This window comes from Oncorhynchus clarkii, chromosome 32 (assembly GCF_045791955.1).
Source record: "Oncorhynchus clarkii lewisi isolate Uvic-CL-2024 chromosome 32, UVic_Ocla_1.0, whole genome shotgun sequence".
In the NCBI taxonomy this organism is placed as follows: Eukaryota; Metazoa; Chordata; class Actinopteri; order Salmoniformes; family Salmonidae; genus Oncorhynchus; species Oncorhynchus clarkii.
In genome coordinates, this window is record NC_092178.1 from 3,543,174 (window position 1) to 3,568,901 (window position 25,728).

At 46.7% G+C, this 25,728-nt stretch overlaps 1 protein-coding gene across 1 annotated transcript in view; it reads right to left on the reverse strand.

Moving 5' to 3' along the window:
• LOC139391626 (CUB and Sushi multiple domains 2) overlaps window positions 1–25,728 on the reverse strand; it is a 772,990-nt gene that overhangs the window by 530,567 nt on the left and 216,695 nt on the right. Inside the window, exon 5 of the mRNA XM_071139005.1 lies at window positions 7,040–7,247. Within this exon, the coding sequence (XP_070995106.1) occupies window positions 7,040–7,247 (208 nt within the window). The remainder of the gene's footprint in view (window positions 1–7,039; window positions 7,248–25,728) is intronic.

Below are 25,728 nucleotides of genomic sequence, written 5' to 3' on the forward strand. Positions count from 1 at the left end.
TAACGGTTCCCATCACTATTTAGACATGGACAGTCCTCTACCTCCCCCTTACTGTCTCTACTCTGGCCAACATGGACAGTCCTCTACCTCCTCCTTACTGTCTCTACTCTGGCCAACATGGACAGTCCTCTACCTCCCCCTTACTGTCTCTACTCTGGCCAACATGGACAGTCCTCTACCTCCTCCTTACTGTCTCTACTCTGGCCAACAGGGACAGTCCTCTACATCCCCCTTACTGTCTCTACTCTGGCCAACATGGACAGTACTCTACCTCCCCCTTACTGTCTCTACTCTGGCCAACATGGACAGTCCTCTACCTCCCCCTTACTGTCTCTACTCTGGCCAACAGGGACAGTCCTCTACATCCCCCTTACAGTCTCTACTCTGGCCAACATGGACAGTCCTCTACATCCCCCTTACTGTCTCTACTCTGGCCAACAGGGACAGTCCTCTACATCCCCCTTACAGGCTCTACTCTGGCCAACAGGGACAGTCCTCTACATCCCCCTTACTGTCTCTACTCTGGCCAACATGGGCAGTCTTCTACCTCCCCCTTACTGTCTCTACTCTGGCCAACATGGGCAGTCTTCTACATCCCCCTTACAGTCTCTACTCTGGCCAACAGGGACAGTCCTCTACATCCCCCTTACTGTCTCTACTCTGGCCAACATGGACAGTCCTCTACCTCCCCCTTACTGTCTCTACTCTGGCCAACAGGGACAGTCTTCTACATACCCCTTACTGTCTCTACTCTGGCCAACAGGGACAGTCCTCTACATCCCCCTTACTGTCTCTACTATGGCCAACATGGACAGTCCTCTACCTCCCCCTTACTGTCTCTACTCTGGCCAACATGGACAGTCCTCTACACCCCCCTTACTGTCTCTACTCTGGCCAACATGGACAGTCCTCCACCTCCCCCTTACAGTCTCTACTCTGGCCAACATGGACAGTCCTCCACCTACCCCTTACAGTCTCTACTCTGGCCAACATGGACAGTCCTCCACCTCCCACTTACTGACTCTATTCTTTGAGGCCTGGTACCTGTAATGGTGTAATACACCTTAGCTGGGACAAAACATTAGATTGAATGATCTGTTTCTTTCTCCTGATGAAAATCATAAATAAGTCCCAGGAGTTTTAGTTCATAGGAAACGACATTATGACAACGTTATGAAAACTTGTGGTTTTACAAATGTCTGTAATTTTGGATGATGCAAGTTGTCTGGGCGTTGCTGCATGGAACACTGATGGATGGAACACTGATGGATGGAACACTGATGGATGGAACACTGATGGATGGAACACTGATGGATGGAACACTGATGGATGGAACACTGATGGATAGAACACTGATGGATAGAACACTGATGGATGGAACACTGATGGATGGAACACTGATGGATAGAACACTGATGGATAGAACACTGATGGATAGAACACTGATGGATAGAACACTGATGGATAGAACACTGATGGATAGAACACTGATGGATGGAACACTGATGGATGGAACACTGATGGATAGAACACTGATGGATGGAACACTGATGGATAGAACACTGATGGATGGAACACTGATGGATAGAACACTGATGGATGGAACACTGATGGATAGAACACTGATGGATGGAACACTGATGGATAGAACACTGATGGATGGAACACTGATGGATAGAACACTGATGGATGGAACACTGATGGATAGAACACTGATGGATAGAACACTGATGGATAGAACACTGATGGATAGAACACTGATGGATGGAACACTGATGGATAGAACACTGATGGATGGAACACTGATGGATGGAACACTGATGGATGGAACACTGATGGATAGAACACTGATGGATAGAACACTGATGGATGGAACACTGATGGATGGAACACTGATGGATGGAACACTGATGGATGGAACACTGATGGATAGAACACTGATGGATAGAACACTGATGGATGGAACACTGATGGATAGAACACTGATGGATAGAACACTGATGGATGGAACACTGATGGATGGAACACTGATGGATGGAACACTGATGGATAGAACACTGATGGATAGAACACTGATGGATGGAACACTGATGGATAGAACACTGATGGATGGAACACTGATGGATGGAACACTGATGGATAGAACACTGATGGATAGAACACTGATGGATAGAACACTGATGGATAGAACACTGATGGATAGAACACTGATGGATGGAACACTGATGGATAGAACACTGATGGATGGAACACTGATGGATGGAACACTGATGGATGGAACACTGATGGATAGAACACTGATGGATAGAACACTGATGGATGGAACACTGATGGATGGAACACTGATGGATGGAACACTGATGGATGGAACACTGATGGATAGAACACTGATGGATAGAACACTGATGGATAGAACACTGATGGATGGAACACTGATGGATAGAACACTGATGGATAGAACACTGATGGATAGAACACTGATGGATAGAACACTGATGGATGGAACACTGATGGATGGAACACTGATGGATGGAACACTGATGGATGGAACACTGATGGATAGAACACTGATGGATAGAACACTGATGGATAGAACACTGATGGATAGAACACTGATGGATGGAACACTGATGGATAGAACACTGATGGATGGAACACTGATGGATGGAACACTGATGGATAGAACACTGATGGATAGAACACTGATGGATGGAACACTGATGGATAGAACACTGATGGATAGAACACTGATGGATGGAACACTGATGGATAGAACACTGATGGATAGAACACTGATGGATGGAACACTGATGGATGGAACACTGATGGATGGAACACTGATGGATGGAACACTGATGGATAGAACACTGATGGATAGAACACTGATGGATGGAACACTGATGGATAGAACACTGATGGATGGAACACTGATGGATGGAACACTGATGGATAGAACACTGATGGATAGAACACTGATGGATAGAACACTGATGGATAGAACACTGATGGATAGAACACTGATGGATGGAACACTGATGGATAGAACACTGATGGATGGAACACTGATGGATGGAACACTGATGGATGGAACACTGATGGATGGAACACTGATGGATAGAACACTGATGGATAGAACACTGATGGATGGAACACTGATGGATGGAACACTGATGGATGGAACACTGATGGATGGAACACTGATGGATAGAACACTGATGGATAGAACACTGATGGATAGAACACTGATGGATGGAACACTGATGGATAGAACACTGATGGATAGAACACTGATGGATAGAACACTGATGGATAGAACACTGATGGATGGAACACTGATGGATGGAACACTGATGGATGGAACACTGATGGATGGAACACTGATGGATAGAACACTGATGGATAGAACACTGATGGATAGAACACTGATGGATAGAACACTGATGGATGGAACACTGATGGATAGAACACTGATGGATGGAACACTGATGGATGGAACACTGATGGATAGAACACTGATGGATAGAACACTGATGGATGGAACACTGATGGATAGAACACTGATGGATAGAACACTGATGGATGGAACACTGATGGATAGAACACTGATGGATGGAACACTGATGGATGGAACACTGATGGATGGAACACTGATGGATGGAACACTGATGGATAGAACACTGATGGATAGAACACTGATGGATGGAACACTGATGGATGGAACACTGATGGATGGAACACTGATGGATAGAACACTGATGGATAGAACACTGATGGATGGAACACTGATGGATGGAACACTGATGGATGGAACACTGATGGATGGAACACTGATGGATAGAACACTGATGGATGGAACACTGATGGATGGAACACTGATGGATGGAACACTGATGGATGGAACACTGATGGATAGAACACTGATGGATAGAACACTGATGGATGGAACACTGATGGATGGAACACTGATGGATGGAACACTGATGGATAGAACACTGATGGATGGAACACTGATGGATGGAACACTGATGGATAGAACACTGAGGGATAGAACACTGATGGATGGAACACTGATGGATAGAACACTGATGGATAGAACACTGATGGATAGAACACTGATGGATAGAACACTGATGGATGGAACACTGATGGATGGAACACTGATGGATGGAACACTGATGGATGGAACACTGATGGATGGAACACTGATGGATGAAACACTGACAGCCAGATGCCTGTTCCACGTTCACCTGCTTGACAGAACTAGTAAAACTGTTCGACTTGTTAGCTGGTTGAAAGTGTCACGTGTATATCTACAACAGGTTCATTAAACAAGTCAGACATTTCAGAGCTTCCTTGTTCCGGCACAGTATGAGCCCTCTAGCCTTGTTCCCACGTTCTCAATAGTTAGCACAAACAAAAAGCCTATATTGTTATTTTAATTTAAGGTTAGGGTTAGGTATATGTTTAGCAGTGTGGTTTAAATGAAGATTAAGGTTAGGGATGGGTTTAAAATATGATTTTAATAAGAGAAAATGTAGAAATAGGTGGGGTTTCATCATAATTATGACTGGCTGTGATAACTAGTGACAACCCTGTCCCCAGTGCTACCTGTCTCGCCTGTCGCCTGCAAAGTGCATCATCAAGTGTGATACGTTCCGCATTGCGTGCCAACAAATGTCACTCCTCCCTCATGTATCATTTTCTCTCTCTCCTCCATATTCTCTCACTCTCTCTGTCTCTCTCTCTCTCTCTCTCTCTCTCTGTGTCTCTCTCTGTCTCTCTCTCTCTCTCTCTGTGTCTCTCTCTCTGTCTCTCTCTGTGTCTCTCTCTCTGTCTCTCTCTCTCTCTCTCTCTCTCTCTCTCTCTCCTAAGAGTGTAATGCAACGCCACAGGGGCGGTCCCCGGCAACAATCACCACAGAAGCAGACTCATTGAGAAGAGAGCTCAGGGAACAGAGCTGACAACTTAGAGCCAATCACAATCCAGCATAAAAGAGGACCAAGGTCTGATGACATCACATATGCAGTGTATTCGTTTTTTTTTCAGGGAGTTTGGGAAACAGCTATTCTCTATCAATGGCCATGTGAGAGTGACAGAATGAGAGCATCGCTTTGATGTGTGACTCAGTTCTTAGTTAAGTGTCTGTTCAGATCCAGTCCAATTCATTCCCTGTTCCAAGTTACTGCTTTCAGAATGGCTCTGCCTTTCCACATACTGTAGTAGGTGCAGAGACCTCATGTCATGATTTAGTACAAGTCAAATAAACATGAAGAACAACTGCTCTTTGCATGACATAGACTGACCAGGTGAATCCAGGTGGAAGATATGATCCCTTATTGATGTCACTTGTTAAATCCACTTCAATCAGTGTAGATGAAGGGGAGGAGACGTGGGTTAAATAAGGATTTTTAAGACTTGAGACAATTGAGACATGGATTGTGTGTCATTCAGAGGGTGAATGAGCAAGACAAAATATTTAAGTGCCTTTGAACAGGGTTACGGTAGTAGGTGGCAGGTGCACCGGTTGGTGTTAAGAACTGCAACGCTGCTGGGTTTTTCACCCTCAACAGTGTCCCCGTGTGTATCAAGAATGGTCCACCATCCAAAGGACATCCAGCCAACTTGACACAACTGTGGGAATTATTATTAAACAACAAAAAAAAACTGCAAAGTTGGGTAGAAGTAACCCGGGTCTGTCGTCTCCATCATCTTGAATCACGTTAGTTAATTACATCCAGAACAGAGCTTCATCACACTGCTACTCCCCAACACACAGCCACAGCTCAGTAGCCAACCAGATCCGTCCATTCCTACTCCAACAGCAAATCAACATGTTGGACAATGAGACGTCTCATGAGCCCGTGAGACAAGAGCATCACCTTTCAGAAGAGAACAAAAAAGTACTGAATAGAAGAACACATGAACACACGGCTTTAGCAATCAGATACACGCAATCAGATACACGCAATCAGATACACGCAACAGATACAGACAATCAGATACACGCAATCAGATACACGCAATCAGATACACGCAATCAGATACACACAATCAGATACATGCAATCAGATACACGCAATCAGATACACGCAATCAGATACACGCAGCATTATAGTTATGATAGAGCAGTAAGCTCACTAGTAATCGCTTATCACATCTTATTCAAGATAAAAAATAAAAAATAAAAACCAAATAAAGACTGAGACAAGACATGCCAATTTCCTGAAAGGTCAAAGGTCATAGTAAATGTTTTAACCAGCACCAAGCCCCACCCTCTAACCATCTGCTCCCCTGAAAACAGCACCAAGCCCCACCCTCTAACCATCTGCTCCCCAGAAAACATCACCAAGCCCCACCCTCTAACCATCTGCTCCCCAGAAAACATCACCAAGCCCCACCCTCTAACCATCTGCTCCCCAGAAAACAGCACCAAGCCCCACCCTCTAACCATCTGCTCCCCAGAAAACATCACCAAGCCCCACCCTCTAACCATCTGCTCCCCAGAAAACAGCACCAAGTCCAACCCTCTAACCATCTGCTCCCCAGAAAACAGCACCAAGCCCCACCCTCTAACCGTCTGCTCCTCAGAAAACGGCACCAAGCCCCACCCTCTAACCATCTGCTCCCCAGAAAACATCCCCAAGCCCCACCCTCTAACCATCTGCTCCCCAGAAAACAGCACCAAGCCCCACCCTCTAACCATCTGCTCCCCAGAAAACATCCCCAAGCCCCACCCTCTAACCATCTGCTCCCCAGAAAACAGCACCAAGCCCCACCCTCTAACCATCTGCTCCCCAGAAAACATCCCCCTCTGGCAGGGTCTCACCACTGAGACAACCTGACCTCCATCAGTTTACCGACCATAAACCACCATACTACACCCCACCCCATCCCAATCCCTCCCCCACATGGAAGCACCCCGGCTGGGTACTCACCACTGAGACAACCTGACCTCCAGCAGTTTACCGACCATAAACCACCATACCCCACCCCATCCCAATCCCTCCCCCACATGGAAGCACCCCGGCTGAGTACTCACCACTGAGAGGAGCCGTCTGTGCCGCTGACCTCCAGCAGGTCATAGTCGTCCTCCAGTGTAAAGTCAGAGAAGACCAGGGCGATGGTGTCTCCAGGCTCAGCCAGGATGGTCCAGGTACAGTCTGCATTGTTGCTGTACTCCCCTGGGTAGTTGGGGCTGGTGATCACACCGCTCTGGCCTCGCAACGTACCCCCACAACCATCATCCGCTGTGGGAGAGCGAGAAGGAGAGAGACACAGGTTAGGATTACAGACCGACCCACAGACAGACCAACAGACATAGAGAGAAGGAGAGAGAGAAGGAGCTGAGAGAGAAGGAGCTGAGAGAGAAGGAGCAGAGAGAGAAGGAGCAGAGAGAGAAGGAGCTGAGAGAAGGAGCAGAGAGAGAAGGAGCAGAGAGAGAAGGAGCAGAGAGAGAAGGAGCAGAGAGAGAAGGAGCTGAGAGAAGGAGCAGAGAGAGAAAGAGCAGAGAGAGAAGGAGCAGAGAGAGGAAGAGCAGAGAGAGAAGGAGCAGAGAGAGGACGAGCAGAGAGAGAAGGAGCATAGAGAGAAGGAGCAGAGAGAGAAGAATCAGAGAGAGAAGGAGCAGAGAGAGAAGGAGCAGAGAGAGAAGGAGCAGAGAGAGAAGAAGCAGAGAGAGGTTTTGAAACAGGAATGGTAACTGTAACTCATAATTCAAATTGTTTGTAAAAAAAAAAGTAACACAAATGTCGCCCACACCAGTACTATAACAATACAAATGCAGACAGAGAAATACTGTGTGTTGTTTTGATGTTACATTCACCTTATGGGAACATGCAGAGTGTAGTAAGCAGACTGCTACAATAGAACAGAGCTCCATAGCAAAAAACACCTTCCAGAAACACTACAAAATGTTTCATGGTATTATGACTTACGACTGTAATTCTTCGGGGAAGAGCATAGGTCGGATGATGCAAGTCGAAGCAACGGTGAAGTTGATTAAATTGAATTAGATTCAATCGTATTAATTCAGATTTGTGTTAAACATTTCACACTGGGAACACTTTCTTCTCTCCTATCGGGAGACAATTTAACAACAAAAAAAACACAATTGTTACTGTGGCCCTTGGCTCTGTCTGTCTCTCCAGAGACATGCTATGGCTTAGCTTTTGAGCTGGTAAGGCTGGTAAAGACAGTGTGTGTGTATGTGTGTGTGTGTGTGTGTGTGTGTGAGAGTGTGACGTGGTATTTGTTAGAGGCAGCGTCCGGCTAGCTGTGTGAGAGTGTTCACACGGAGGGAATGGGTGCGGGGCAACTGGAGCCCAGGGTCCTGTCAAACATCCGTCTTATCTGTAACCACGGCAACCCCCCATGAGAGAGCTGGAGCGCACGGAAGAGAGGAAACCTGTGAAGTGTGAAGCACGGAGAGAGGGTTCTCCGTAGGAGGGAGAGACGGAAAGAGAGAGGGAGATGGATGGTGACAGGTGATGTGTCAGGGCAGGAGAAAAAGGTAGATAGGAAAGGAGGTAGGGAGGAAGGAGAGAGAAAGATAAACAGAGGTGATGGGCAACACTAAATAGGGAGAAGGGAGGAGGATAGGGAGGAGAGGGAAGAGAAAGGAGGAGAAGTGAGGAGTAGGGGGAAGGAGGGAAGAGAAGGAAGGAGGGGAAGAGGGGAAAGCAGGAGATGGGAGGAGGACAGAAAGGGGAAAGGAGGGAGGAAAGAAGGAAAGAGGGAGAAGGGAAAGGATGGAGGAGAAGTGTGGAGGGAGAGGGGAAAGGAGGGAGGAGGGAAAGCGGGCAAGGAGGGAGAAGGAGGGAGGAGGAAAGGAGGGAGTGACGAGAAAGGGGAGGGGATTGTCATTCCACACGACAGGGTTTTCCATGCTGGAGGAAAATCTTCTCTGTCAAATGATCCTGTCAAACCATCCTGTCTAACCATCCTGTCTAACCATCCTGTCTAACCATCCTGTCTAACCAACCTGTCTAACCACCCTGTCTAACCATCCTGTCTAACCATCCTGTCTAACCATTCTGTCTAACCACCCTGTCTAACCATCTAACCATCCTGTCTAACCATCCTGCTGACACATCCGGTCTAACCATCCTGTCTAACCATCCTACTGACACATCCTGTCTAACCGTCTAACCAGCCTGTCTAACCAGCCTGTCTAACCACCCTGTCTAACCACCCTGTCTAACCACCCTGTCTAACTACCCTGTCTAACCACCCTGTCTAACCACCCTGTCTAACCACCCTGTCTAACCATCCTGTCTAACCATCCTGTCTAACCACCCTGTCTAACCATCCTGTCTAACCACCCTGACTAACCACCCTGTCTAACCATCCTGTCTAACCACCCTGTCTAACAATCCTAAAATCTTCTCTGTCAAATTATCCTGTCTAACCATCTAATCATCCTGTCTAACCACCCTGTCTAACCACCCTGTCTAACCATCCTGTCTAACCATCTAATCATCCTGTCTAACCATCCTGTCTAACCACCCTGTCCAACCACCCTGTCTAAACACCCTTTCTAGCCATCTTGTCTAACCACCCTGTCTAACCATCTAACCATCCTGTCTAACCATCCTGCTGACACATCCTGTCTAACCATCCTGTCTAACCATCCTGCTGACACATTCTGTCTAACCGTCTAATCAGCCTGTCTAACCACCCTGTCTAACCACCCTGTCTAACCATCCTGTCTAACCACCCTGTCTAACCGCCCTGTCTAACCACCCTGTCTAACCATCCTGTCTAACTACCCTGTCTAACCACCCTGTCTAACAACACTGTCTTACCTCCCTGTCTAACCATCCTGTCTAACCACCCTGTCTAACCATCCTGTCTAACCACCCTGTCTAACAATCCTGCCTAACCATCTAACCATCCTGTCTAACCATCTAATCATCCTGTCTAACCACCCTGTCTAACCACCCTGTCTAACCATCTTGTCTAACCATCTAATCATCCTGCCTAACCACCCTGTATAACCACCCTGTCCAACCACCCTGTCTAAACACCCTTTCTAGCCATCTTGTCTAACCACCCTGTCTAACCATCTAACCATCTTGTCTAACCATCGAACCACCCTGTCTAACCATCATGTCTAACCATCCTGTCTAACCATCTAACCATCCTGTCTAACCATCTAACCATTCTGTCTAACCATCTAACCACCCTGTCTAACCATCCTGTCTAACCATCCTGTCTAACCACCCTTTCCAACCACCCTGTCTACCCATCCTGTCTAACCATCCTGCCTAACAATCTTGTCTAACCATCTAACCATTCTGTCTAACCATCCTGTCTAACCATCCTGTCTAACCATCTAACCATCCTGTCTAACCATCATGTCTAACCATCTAACCATTCTGTCTAACCATCTTGTCTAACGATCCTGTCTAACCAACCTGTCTAACCATCTAACCAACCTGTCTAACCATCTAACCATCCTTTCTAACCATCCTGTCTAACCATCCTTTCTAACCACCCTGTCTAACCACCCTGTCTAACCATTCTGTCTAACCATCCTGTCTAACCATCCTGTCTAACCATCTAACCATCCTATCTAACCATCCTTTCTAACCATTCTGTCTAACCATCCTGTCTAACCATCTAACCATCCTGTCTAACCATCTAGCCATCCTGTCTAACCATCTAACCATCCTTTCTAACCATCCTGTCTAACCATCCTGTCTAACCATCTAACCATCCTGTCTAACCATCTAACCATCCTGTCTAACCATCTAACCATCCTTTCTAACCATCCTGTCTAACCATCCTGTCTAACCACCCTGTCTAACCACCCTGTCTAACCACCCTGTCTAACCATTCTGTCTAACCATCCTGTCTAACCAGCTAACCATCCCGTCTAACCATCCTATCTAACCATCCTGTCTAACCATCCTGTCTAACCATCCTACTGACACATCCTGTCTAACCGTCTAACCAGCCTGTCTAACCACCCTGTCTAACCACCCTGTCTAACCATCCTGTCTAACCAACCTGTCTAACCACCCTGTCTAACCACCCTGTCTAACCATCCTGTCTAACTACCCTGTCTAACCACCCTGTCTAACAGCACTGTCTTACCTCCCTGTCTAACCATCCTGTCTAACCACCCTGTCTAACCATCCTGTCTAACCACCCTGTCTAACAATCCTGTCTAACCGTCTAACCATCCTGTCTAACCATCTAATCATCCTGTCTAACCACCCTGTCTAACCACCCTGTCTAACCATCCTGTCTAACCATCTAATCATCCTGGCTAACCACCCTGTCTAACCACCCTGTCCAACCACCCTGTCTAAACACCCTTTCTAGCCATCTTGTCTAACCACCCTGTCTAACCATCTAACCATCTTGTCTAACCATCTAACCACCCTGTCTAACCATCATGTCTAACCATCCTGTCTAACCATCTAACCATCCTGTCTAACCATCTAACCATTCTGTCTAACCATCTAACCATCCTGTCTAACCATCCTGTCTAACCATCCTGTCTAACCATCTAACCATCCTGTCTAACCATCTAACCATCCTTTCTAACCATCATGTCTAACCATCCTGTCTAACCATCTAACCATCCTGTCTAACCATCTAACCATTCTGTCTAACCATCTAACCACCCTGTCTAACCATCCTGTCTAACCACCCTTTCCAACCACCCTGTCTACCCATCCTGTCTAACCATCCTGCCTAACAATCTTGTCTAACCATCTAACCATTCTGTCTAACCATCCTGTCTAACCATCCTGTCTAACCATCTAACCATCCTGTCTAACCATCCTGTCTAACCATCTAACCATTCTGTCTAACCATCTTGTCTAACGATCCTGTCTAACCAACCTGTCTAACCATCTAACCAACCTGTCTAACCATCTAACCATCCTTTCTAACCATCCTGTCTAACCATCCTTTCTAACCATCCTGTCTAACCACCCTGTCTAACCACCCTGTCTAACCATTCTGTCTAACCATCCTGTCTAACCATCCTGTCTAACCATCTAACCATCCTGTCTAACCATCCTTTCTAACCATTCTGTCTAACCATCCTGTCTAACCATCTAACCATCCTGTCTAACCATCTAACCATCCTGTCTAACCATCTAACCATCCTTTCTAACCATCCTGTCTAACCATCCTGTCTAACCATCTAACCATCCTGTCTAACCATCTAACCATCCTGTCTAACCATCTAACCATCCTTTCTAACCATCCTGTCTAACCATCCTGTCTAACCACCCTGTCTAACCACCCTGTCTAACCATTCTGTCTAACCATCCTGCCTAACCAGCTAACCATCCCGTCTAACCATCCTATCTAACCATCCTGTCTAACCATCCTGTCTAACCATCCTACTGACACATCCTGTCTAACCGTCTAACCAGCCTGTCTAACCACCCTGTCTAACCACCCTGTCTAACCATCCTGTCTAACCACCGTGTCTAACCACCCTGTCTAACTACCCTGTCTAACCATCCTGTCTAACTACCCTGTCTAACCACCCTGTCTAACAGCACTGTCTTACCTCCCTGTCTAACCATCCTGTCTAACCACCCTGTCTAACCATCCTGTCTAACCACCCTGTCTAACAATCCTGTCTAACCATCTAACCATCCTGTCTAACCATCTAATCATCCTGTCTAACCACCCTGTCTAACCACCCTGTCTAACCATCCTGTCTAACCATCTAATCATCCTGGCTAACCACCCTGTCTAACCACCCTGTCCAACCACCCTGTCTAAACACCCTTTCTAGCCATCTTGTCTAACCACCCTGTCTAACCATCTAACCATCTTGTCTAACCATCTAACCACCCTGTCTAACCATCATGTCTAACCATCCTGTCTAATCATCTAGCCATCCTGTCTAACCATCTAACCATTCTGTCTAACCATCTAACCACCCTGTCTAACCATCCTGTCTAACCATCCTGTCTAACCACCCTGTCCAACCACCCTGTCTACCCATTCTGTCTAACCATCCTGCCTAACGATCTTGTCTAACCATCTAACCCTTCTGTCTAACCATCCTGTCTAACCATCCTGTCTAACCATCTAACCATCCTGTCTAACCATCCTTTCTAACCATTCTGTCTAACCATCCTGTCTAACCATCTAACCATCCTGTCTAACCATCTAACCATCCTGTCTAACCATCTAACCATCCTTTCTAACCATCCTGTCTAACCATCCTGTCTAACCATCTAACCATCCTGTCTAACCATCTAACCATCCTGTCTAACCATCTAACCATCCTTTCTAACCATCCTGTCTAACCATCCTGTCTAACCACCCTGTCTAACCACCCTGTCTAACCACCCTGTCTAACCATTCTGTCTAACCATCCTGTCTAACCAGCTAACCATCCCGTCTAACCATCCTATCTAACCATCCTGTCTAACCATCCTGTCTAACCATCCTACTGACACATCCTGTCTAACCGTCTAACCAGCCTGTCTAACCACCCTGTCTAACCACCCTGTCTAACCATCCTGTCTAACCACCCTGTCTAACCACCCTGTCTAACCACCCTGTCTAACCATCCTGTCTAACTACCCTGTCTAACCACCCTGTCTAACAGCACTGTCTTACCTCCTTGTCCAACCATCCTGTCTAACCACCCTGTCTAACCATCCTGTCTAACCACCCTGTCTAACAATCCTGTCTAACCATCTAACCATCCTGTCTAACCATCTAATCATCCTGTCTAACCACCCTGTCTAACCACCCTGTCCAACCATCCTGTCTAACCATCTAATCATCCTGGCTAACCACCCTGTCTAACCACCCTGTCCAACCACCCTGTCTAAACACCCTTTCTAGCCATCTTGTCCAACCACCCTGTCTAACCATCTAACCATCTTGTCTAACCATCTAACCACCCTGTCTAACCATCATGTCTAACCATCCTGTCTAACCATCTAACCATCCTGTCTAACCATCTAACCATTCTGTCTAACCATCTAACCACCCTGTCTAACCATCCTGTCTAACCATCCTGTCTAACCACCCTGTCCAACCACCCTGTCTACCCATTCTGTCTAACCATCCTGCCTAATGATCTTGTCTAACCATCTAACCCTTCTGTCTAACCATCCTGTCTAACCACCCTGTCTAACCACCCTGTCTAACCATCCTGTCTAACCACCCTGTCTAACCACCCTGTCTAACCACCCTGTCTAACCATCCTGTCTAACTACCCTGTCTAACCACCCTGTCTAACAGCACTGTCTTACCTCCCTGTCTAACCATCCTGTCTAACCGCCCTGTCTAACCATCCTGTCTAACCACCCTGTCTAACAATCCTGTCTAACCATCTAACCATCCTGTCTAACCATCTAATCATCCTGTCTAACCACCCTGTCTAACCACCCTGTCTAACCATCTTGTCTAACCATCTAATCATCCTGGCTAACCACCCTGTCTAACCACCCTGTCCAACCACCCTGTCTAAACACCCTTTCTAGCCATCTTGTCTAACCACCCTGTCTAACCATCTAACCATCTTGTCTAACCATCTAACCACCCTGTCTAACCATCCTGTCTAACCATCTAACCATCCTGTCTAACCATCTAACCATTCTGTCTAACCATCTAACCACCCTGTCTAACCATCCTGTCTAACCATCCTGTCTAACCACCCTGTCCAACCACCCTGTCTACCCATTCTGTCTAACCATCCTGCCTAACGATCTTGTCTAACCATCTAACCCTTCTGTCTAACCATCCTGTCTAACCATCCTGTCTAACCATCTAACCATCCTGTCTAACCATCCTTTCTAAACATTCTGTCTAACCATCCTGTCTAACCATCTAACCATCCTGTCTAACCATCTAACCATCCTGTCTAACCATCTAACCATCCTTTCTAACCATCCTGTCTAACCATCCTGTCTAACCATCTAACCATCCTGTCTAACCATCTAACCATCCTGTCTAACCATCTAACCATCCTTTCTAACCATCCTGTCTAACCATCCTGTCTAACCACCCTGTCTAACCACCCTGTCTAACCACCCTGTCTAACCATTCTGTCTAACCATCCTGTCTAACCAGCTAACCATCCCGTCTAACCATCTTATCTAACCATCCTGTCTAACCATCCTGTCTAACCATCCTACTGACACATCCTGTCTAACCGTCTAACCAGCCTGTCTAACCACCCTGTCTAACCACCCTGTCTAACCATCCTGTCTAACCACCCTGTCTAACCACCCTGTCTAACCACCCTGTCTAACCATCCTGTCTAACTACCCTGTCTAACCACCCTGTCTAACAGCACTGTCTTACCTCCTTGTCCAACCATCCTGTCTAACCACCCTGTCTAACCATCCTGTCTAACCACCCTGTCTAACAATCCTGTCTAACCATCTAACCATCCTGTCTAACCATCTAATCATCCTGTCTAACCACCCTGTCTAACCACCCTGTCCAACCATCCTGTCTAACCATCTAATCATCCTGGCTAACCACCCTGTCTAACCACCCTGTCCAACCACCCTGTCTAAACACCCTTGCTAGCCATCTTGTCCAACCACCCTGTCTAACCATCTAACCATCTTGTCTAACCATCTAACCACCCTGTCTAACCATCATGTCTAACCATCCTGTCTAACCATCTAACCATCCTGTCTAACCATCTAACCATTCTGTCTAACCATCTAACCACCCTGTCTAACCATCCTGTCTAACCATCCTGTCTAACCACCCTGTCCAACCACCCTGTCTACCCATTCTGTCTAACCATCCTGCCTAACGATCTTGTCTAACCATCTAACCCTTCTGTCTAACCATCCTGTCTAACCATCCTGTCTAACCATCTAACCATCCTGTCTAACCATCCTGTCTAACCATCTAACCATTCTGTCTAACCATCTTGTCTAACCATCCTATCTAACCATCCTGTCTAACCATCTAACCATCCTGTCTAACCATCTAACCATCCTTTCTAACCATACTGTCTAACCATCCTTTCTAACCAGCCTGTCTAACCACCCTGTCTAACCACCCTGTCTAACCATTCTGTCTAACCATCCTGTCTAACCATCCTGTCTAACCATCCTGTCTAACCATCTAACCATCCTGTCTAACCATCCTTTCTAACCATTCTGTCTAACCATCCTGTCTAACCATCTAACCATCCTGTCTAACCATCTAACCATCCTGTCTAACCATCTAACCATCCTTTCTAACCATCATGTCTAACCATCCTGTCTAACCATCTAACCATCCTGTCTAACCATCTAACCATCCTGTCTAACCATCTAACCATCCTTTCTAACCATCCTGTCTAACCATCCTGTCTAACCACCCTGTCTAACCACCCTGTCTAACCATTCTGTCTAACCATCCTGTCTAACCAGCTAACCATCCCGTCTAACCATCCTATCTAACCATCCTGTCTAACCATCCTGTCTAACCATCTAACCATCCTGCCTAACCATCCTTTCTAACCATCCTGTCTAACCATCCTGTCTAACCATCCTGTCTAACCACCCTGTCTAGCCACCCTGTCTAACCATTATGTCTAACCATCCTGTCTAACCATCTAACCATCCCCTCTAACCATCCTCTCTAACCATCCTGTCTAACCATGCTGTCTAACCATCTAACCATCCTGTCTAACCATCTAAACATCCTTTCTAACCATCCTGTCTAACCATCCTGTCTAACCACCCTGTCTAACCATCTAAACATCCTTTCTAACCATAATGTCTAACCATCCTGTCTAACCACCCTGTCTAACCACCCTGTCTTACCACCCTGTCTAACCATCCTGTCTAACCACCCTGTCTAACCACCCTGTCTAACCACCCTGTCTAACCATCCTGTCTAACCACCCTGTCCAACCACCCTGTCTACCCATTCTGTCTAACCATCCTGCCTAACGATCTTGTCTAACCATCTAACCCTTCTGTCTAACCATTCTGTCTAACCATCCTGTCTAACCATCTAACCATCCTGTCTAACCATCCTTTCTAACCATTCTGTCTAACCATCCTGTCTAACCATCTAACCATCCTGTCTAACCATCAAACCATCCTGTCTAACCATCTAACCATCCTTTCTAACCATCCTGTCTAACCATCCTGTCTAACCATCTAACCATCCTGTCTAACCACCCTGTCTAACCACCCTGTCTAACCATCTTGTCTAACCATCTAATCATCCTGGCTAACCACCCTGTCTAACCACCCTGTCCAACCACCCTGTCTAAACACCCTTTCTAGCCATCTTGTCTAACCACCCTGTCTAACCATCTAACCATCTTGTCTAACCATCTAACCACCCTGTCTAACCATCATGTCTAACCATCCTGTCTAACCATCTAACCATCCTGTCTAACCATCTAACCATTCTGTCTAACCATCTAACCACCCTGTCTAACCATCCTGTCTAACCATCCTGTCTAACCACCCTGTCCAACCACCCTGTCTACCCATTCTGTCTAACCATCCTGCCTAACGATCTTGTCTAACCATCTAACCCTTCTGTCTAACCATCCTGTCTAACCATCCTAACCAACCATCCTGTCTAACCATCTAACCATCCTGTCTAACCATCCTGTCTAACCATCTAACCATCCTGTCTAACCATCCTGTCTAACCATCCTGTCTAACCATCTAACCATCCTGTCTAACCATCTAACCATCCTGTCTAACCATCCTGTCTAACCATCCTGTCTACCCTGTCTAACCACCCTGTCTAACCACCCTGTCTAACCATTCTGTCTAACCATCCTGTCTAACCAGCTAACCATCCCGTCTAACCATCTTATCTAACCATCCTGTCTAACCACCCTGTCTAACCATCCTACTGACACATCCTGTCTAACCGTCTAACCAGCCTGTCTAACCACCCTGTCTAACCACCCTGTCTAACCATCCTGTCTAACCACCCTGTCTAACCACCCTGTCTAACCATCCTGTCTAACTACCCTGTCTAACCACCCTGTCTAACAGCACTGTCTTACCTCCTTGTCCAACCATCCTGTCTAACCACCCTGTCTAACCATCCTGTCTAACCACCCTGTCTAACAATCCTGTCTAACCATCTAACCATCCTGTCTAACCATCTAATCATCCTGTCTAACCACCCTGTCTAACCACCCTGTCCAACCATCCTGTCTAACCATCTAATCATCCTGGCTAACCACCCTGTCTAACCACCCTGTCCAACCACCCTGTCTAAACACCCTTTCTAGCCATCTTGTCCAACCACCCTGTCTAACCATCTAACCATCTTGTCTAACCATCTAACCACCCTGTCTAACCATCATGTCTAACCATCCTGTCTAACCATCTAACCATCCTGTCTAACCATCTAACCATTCTGTCTAACCATCTAACCACCCTGTCTAACCATCCTGTCTAACCATCCTGTCTAACCACCCTGTCCAACCACCCTGTCTACCCATTCTGTCTAACCATCCTGCCTAACGATCTTGTCTAACCATCTAACCCTTCTGTCTAACCATTCTGTCTAACCATCCTGTCTAACCATCTAACCATCCTGTCTAACCATCCTTTCTAACCATTCTGTCTAACCATCCTGTCTAACCATCTAACCATCCTGTCTAACCATCAAACCATCCTGTCTAACCATCTAACCATCCTTTCTAACCATCCTGTCTAACCATCCTGTCTAACCATCTAACCATCCTGTCTAACCACCCTGTCTAACCACCCTGTCTAACCATCTTGTCTAACCATCTAATCATCCTGGCTAACCACCCTGTCTAACCACCCTGTCCAACCACCCTGTCTAAACACCCTTTCTAGCCATCTTGTCTAACCACCCTGTCTAACCATCTAACCATCTTGTCTAACCATCTAACCACCCTGTCTAACCATCATGTCTAACCATCCTGTCTAACCATCTAACCATCCTGTCTAACCATCTAACCATTCTGTCTAACCATCTAACCACCCTGTCTAACCATCCTGTCTAACCATCCTGTCTAACCACCCTGTCCAACCACCCTGTCTACCCATTCTGTCTAACCATCCTGCCTAACGATCTTGTCTAACCATCTAACCCTTCTGTCTAACCATCCTGTCTAACCATCCTGTCTAACCATCTAACCATCCTGTCTAACCATCCTTTCTAACCATTCTGTCTAACCATCCTGTCTAACCATCTAACCATCCTGTCTAACCATCTAACCATCCTGTCTAACCATCTAACCATCCTTTCTAACCATCCTGTCTAACCATCCTGTCTAACCATCTAACCATCCTGTCTAACCATCTAACCATCCTGTCTAACCATCTAACCATCCTTTCTAACCATCCTGTCTAACCATCCTGTCTAACCACCCTGTCTAACCACCCTGTCTAACCACCCTGTCTAACCATTCTGTCTAACCATCCTGTCTAACCAGCTAACCATCCCGTCTAACCATCTTATCTAACCATCCTGTCTAACCACCCTGTCTAACCATCCTACTGACACATCCTGTCTAACCGTCTAACCAGCCTGTCTAACCACCCTGTCTAACCACCCTGTCTAACCATCCTGTCTAACCACCCTGTCTAACCACCCTGTCTAACCATCCTGTCTAACTACCCTGTCTAACCACCCTGTCTAACAGCACTGTCTTACCTCCTTGTCCAACCATCCTGTCTAACCACCCTGTCTAACCATCCTGTCTAACCACCCTGTCTAACAATCCTGTCTAACCATCTAACCATCCTGTCTAACCATCTAATCATCCTGTCTAACCACCCTGTCTAACCACCCTGTCCAACCATCCTGTCTAACCATCTAATCATCCTGGCTAACCACCCTGTCTAACCACCCTGTCCAACCACCCTGTCTAAACACCCTTTCTAGCCATCTTGTCCAACCACCCTGTCTAACCATCTAACCATCTTGTCTAACCATCTAACCACCCTGTCTAACCATCATGTCTAACCATCCTGTCTAACCATCTAACCATCCTGTCTAACCATCTAACCATTCTGTCTAACCATCTAACCACCCTGTCTAACCATCCTGTCTAACCATCCTGTCTAACCACCCTGTCCAACCACCCTGTCTACCCATTCTGTCTAACCATCCTGCCTAACGATCTTGTCTAACCATCTAACCCTTCTGTCTAACCATCCTGTCTAACCATCCTGTCTAACCATCTAACCATCCTGTCTAACCATCCTGTCTAACCATCTAACCATTATGTCTAACCATCTTGTCTAACCATCCTATCTAACCATCCTGTCTAACCATCTAACCATCCTGTCTAACCATCTAACCATCCTTTCTAACCATACTGTCTAACCATCCTTTCTAACCAGCCTGTCTAACCACCCTGTCTAACCACCCTGTCTATCCATTCTGTCTAACCATCCTGTCTAACCATCCTGTCTAACCATCTAACCATCCTGTCTAACCATCCTTTCTAACCATTCTGTCTAACCATCCTGTCTAACCATCTAACCATCATGTCTAACCATCTAACCATCCTGTCTAACCATCTAACCATCCTTTCTAACCATCATGTCTAACCAACCTGTCTAACCATCTAACCATCCTGTCTAACCATCTAACCATCCTGTCTAACCATCTAACCATCCTTTCTAACCATCCTGTCTAACCATCCTGTCTAACCACCCTGTCTAACCACCCTGTCTAACCACCCTGTCTAACCATTCTGTCTAACCATCCTGTCTAACCAGCTAACCATCCCGTCTAACCATCCTATCTAACCATCCTGTCTAACCATCCTGTCTAACCATCTAACCATCCTGCCTAACCATCCTTTCTAACCATCCTGTCTAACCATCCTGTCTAACCATCCTGTCTAACCACCCTGTCTAGCCACCCTGTCTAACCATTATGTCTAACCATCCTGTCTAACCATCTAACCATCCCCTCTAACCATCCTCTCTAACCATCCTGTCTAACCATGCTGTCTAACCATCTAACCATCCTGTCTAACCATCTAAACATCCTTTCTAACCATCCTGTCTAACCATCCTGTCTAACCACCCTGTCTAACCATCTAAACATCCTTTCTAACCATAATGTCTAACCATCCTGTCTAACCACCCTGTCTAACCACCCTGTCTTACCACCCTGTCTAACCATCCTGTCTAACCACCCTGTCTAACCACCCTGTCTAACCACCCTGTCTAACCATCCTGTCTAACCACCCTGTCCAACCACCCAGTCTACCCATTCTGTCTAACCATCCTGCCTAACGATCTTGTCTAACCATCTAACCCTTCTGTCTAACCATTCTGTCTAACCATCCTGTCTAACCATCTAACCATCCTGTCTAACCATCCTTTCTAACCATTCTGTCTAACCATCCTGTCTAACCATCTAACCATCCTGTCTAACCATCTAACCATCCTGTCTAACCATCTAACCATCCTTTCTAACCATCCTGTCTAACCATCCTGTCTAACCATCTAACCATCCTGTCTAACCATCTAACCATCCTGTCTAACCATCTAACCATCCTTTCTAACCATCCTGTCTAACCATCCTGTCTAACCACCCTGTCTAACCACCCTGTCTAACCACCCTGTCTAACCATTCTGTCTAACCATCCTGTCTAACCAGCTAACCATCCCGTCTAACCATCCTATCTAACCATCCTGTCTAACCATCCTGTCTAACCATCCTACTGACACATCCTGTCTAACCGTCTAACCAGCCTGTCTAACCACCCTGTCTAACCGCCCTGTCTAACCACCCTGTCTAACCACCCTGTCTAACCATCCTGTCTAACTACCCTGTCTAACCACCCTGTCTAACAGCACTGTCTTACCTCCCTGTCCAACCATCCTGTCTAACCACCCTGTCTAACCATCCTGTCTAACCACCCTGTCTAACAATCCTGTCTAACCATCTAACCATCCTGTCTAACCATCTAATCATCCTGTCTAACCACCCTGTCTAACCACCCTGTCCAACCATCCTGTCTAACCATCTAATCATCCTGGCTAACCACCCTGTCTAACCACCCTGTCCAACCACCCTGTCTAAACACCCTTTCTAGCCATCTTGTCCAACCACCCTGTCTAACCATCTAACCATCTTGTCTAACCATCTAACCACCCTGTCTAACCATCATGTCTAACCATCCTGTCTAACCATCTAACCATCCTGTCTAACCATCTAACCATTCTGTCTAACCATCTAACCACCCTGTCTAACCATCCTGTCTAACCATCCTGTCTAACCACCCTGTCCAACCACCCTGTCTACCCATTCTGTCTAACCATCCTGCCTAACGATCTTGTCTAACCATCTAACCCTTCTGTCTAACCATCCTGTCTAACCATCCTGTCTAACCATCTAACCATCCTGTCTAACCATCCTGTCTAACCATCTAACCATTCTGTCTAACCATCTTGTCTAACCATCCTATCTAAGCATCCTGTCTAACCATCTAACCATCCTGTCTAACCATCTAACCATCCTTTCTAACCATACTGTCTAACCATCCTTTCTAACCAGCCTGTCTAACCACCCTGTCTAACCACCCTGTCTAACCATTCTGTCTAACCATCCTGTCTAACCATCCTGTCTAACCATCTAACCATCCTGTCTAACCATCCTTTCTAACCATTCTGTCTAACCATCCTGTCTAACCATCTAACCATCCTGTCTAACCATCTAACCATCCTGTCTAACCATCTAACCATCCTTTCTAACCATCATGTCTAACCATCCTGTCTAACCATCTAACCATCCTGTCTAACCATCTAACCATCCTTTCTAACCATCCTGTCTAACCACCCTGTCTAACCACCCTGTCTAACCACCCTGTCTAACCATCCTGTCTAACCATCCTGTCTAACCAGCTAACCATCCCGTCTAACCATCCTGTCTAACCATCCTGTCTAACCATCCTGTCTAACCATCTAACCATCCTGTCTAACCATCCTTTCTAACCATCCTGTCTAACCATCCTGTCTAACCATCCTGTCTAACCACCCTGTCTAACCACCCTGTCTAGCCACCCTGTCTAACCATTATGTCTAACCATCCTGTCTAACCATCTAACCATCCCCTCTAACCATCCTCTCTAACCATCCTGTCTAACCATGCTGTCTAACCATCTAACCATCCTGTCTAACCATCTAAACATCCTTTCTAACCATCCTGTCTAACCATCCTGTCTAACCACCCTGTCTAACCATCTAAACATCCTTTCTAACCATAATGTCTAACCATCCTGTCTAACCACCCTGTCTAACCACCCTGTCTAACCACCCTGTCTAACCACCCTGTCTAACCACCCTGTCTAACCACCCTGTCTTACCACCCTGTCTAACCATTCTGTCTAACCATCTAACCATCCCAACTAACCATCCTGAACGGTGTTCCAGCCTGGGATTTCAGAGCTTCGGAGCAGCAGACCGACCGCCAAGTTTTCCTTCCCTGGGTGTCATGACAACCAAACTACGAGGCAGTGCAGACCGTAGAAAAACACACACACTATTCACACATACACACACACACACACACACACACACGCACACACACACACACAATATTCACAGCCAATATTCTCACACACACACACACACACACACACACACAATATTCACACACAATATTCACACCCACACACACACACACACACACACACACACACACACACACACACACACACACACACACACACACACAATATTCACAACAATGTTCACACACAATATTCCCACACACACAATATTCACACCCAATATTCACACCCAATATTCACAAACACACACACACACAATATACCCACACACACAATATTCACACACAATATTCACACCCACCCACACACACACACACACACACACACACACACACACACACACGCACACAATATATTCGGACACACAAACACTGAGCCCGAAGCGAAATATACCATTTTCTATACCACTATCACTTCACGGCAGCATCACAACTATCTGTCTGCATGGTGTAAATGGCATAGATAGAGAGAGAGGAAGAATGGGGAAGAGAGAGAGAGAGGAAGAGAGGGGAAGAGAGAGAGGAAGAGAGGGGAAGAGAGAGAGAGAGAGAGAGAGAGGAAGAGAGGGGAAGAGAGAGAGAGAGAGAGAGAGAGAGAGAGAAGAGAGGGGAAGAGATGGGAAGAGAGAGAGAGAGAGAGAGAGAGAGAGAGAGAGAGAGAGAGAGAGAAGAGAGGGGAAGAGATAGAGAGAGGGAGAGAGAGAGAGAGAGAGAGAGATGCCGCGAGGCTAGGCAGCTGCACTGACATTTACTGCCAGAGAATATATTACATGCTTGCTTTCACTGAGGAAGAGAGACGGATGTAGAGAAGGAGAGATGAGACAGGAGGAGAGGAGGAAGGAGAGGATAAAGGATACAGGATGAGAGACAGAGCCTAAACAACAAAAGATAACTGCTAAATGAGAGTTGACTGTGATCTGATCCAACAGGTTCATAGTTGACACAGTACCCCCCCCCCCCCCCCCCCCCCCACACACACACACACACACACACACACACACACACACATAGAAAACAAGCTCCAACTGCCAAGCTCCATTGTATTTGCTGTGCGGCTGTGCTGTCAAACGTATGGCCGGGCTAGATAATTGTAGCGACATTAACAATACATTTATGCATTATGAGAGAGCGTTCAGGCTCACCCTGCTTTATGTGTCCCTGCCGCAGCGAGAAACCTCAATTAAATTGCCAGTTTCTAAAACGTGTTGCCATGTAATTACTCAGGAGGAAGTGACATATGTATAATATCCCAGCCTGCCCAGGCACTTTGTTTCAGCTGGACAACATGGGCTGTGGGAACAACAACAAAAAGTTGAGGGAGAGAAGGAGAGAGAGAAAGAGGGATGGAGGGAGAAAGACAGAGGGAGGGGAGGTAAAGGGTTTGGATTTGCACAATTGTGCACATTGTAGGGAACATGGATTGGGAGATGGGAAGGGAGGAAGGCTGAAAGAGGGATGGAGGAATGGAGGGATGGAGGGATGGAGGGATGGAAGGATGGAGGGATGGAGGGATGGAAGGATGGAGAAATGGAGGGATGGAGGGATGGAGGGATGGAGGGATGGAGGGATAGAGGGATGGAGGGATGGAGGGATGGAGGGATGGAGGGATAGAAGGATGGAGGGATGGAGGGATGGAGGGATAGAGGGATGGAGGGATGGATGGATGGAGGGATAGAGGGATGGAGGGATGGAGGGATAGAGGGATGGAGGGATGGAGGGATGGATGGATGGAGGGATGGAGGGATGGAGGGATAGAGGGATGGAGGGATGGAGGGATGGAGGGATGGAGGGATGGAGGGATGGAGGGATGGATGGATGGATGGATAGAGGGATGGAGGGATGGAGGGATAGAGGGATGGAGGGATGGAGGGATGGAGGGATGGAGGGATAGAGGGATGGAGGGATGGAGGGATGGAGGGATGGAGGGATGGATGGATGGAGGGATGGAGGGATGGAGGGATAGAGGGATGGAGGGATAGAGGGATGGAGGGATGGAGGGATAGAGGGATGGAGGGATGGAGGGATGGAGGGATAGAGGGATGGAGGTAAAGGGGGGTACTATTTTGGCTCTCTGTGTAATCGTGCTCGCCCTCTCTCTCACACACACACATGCACACACACACACACACACACACACACACACACACACACACACACACACACACACACACACACACACACACACACACACACACACACACACACACACACACACACACACACACACACCCGGGA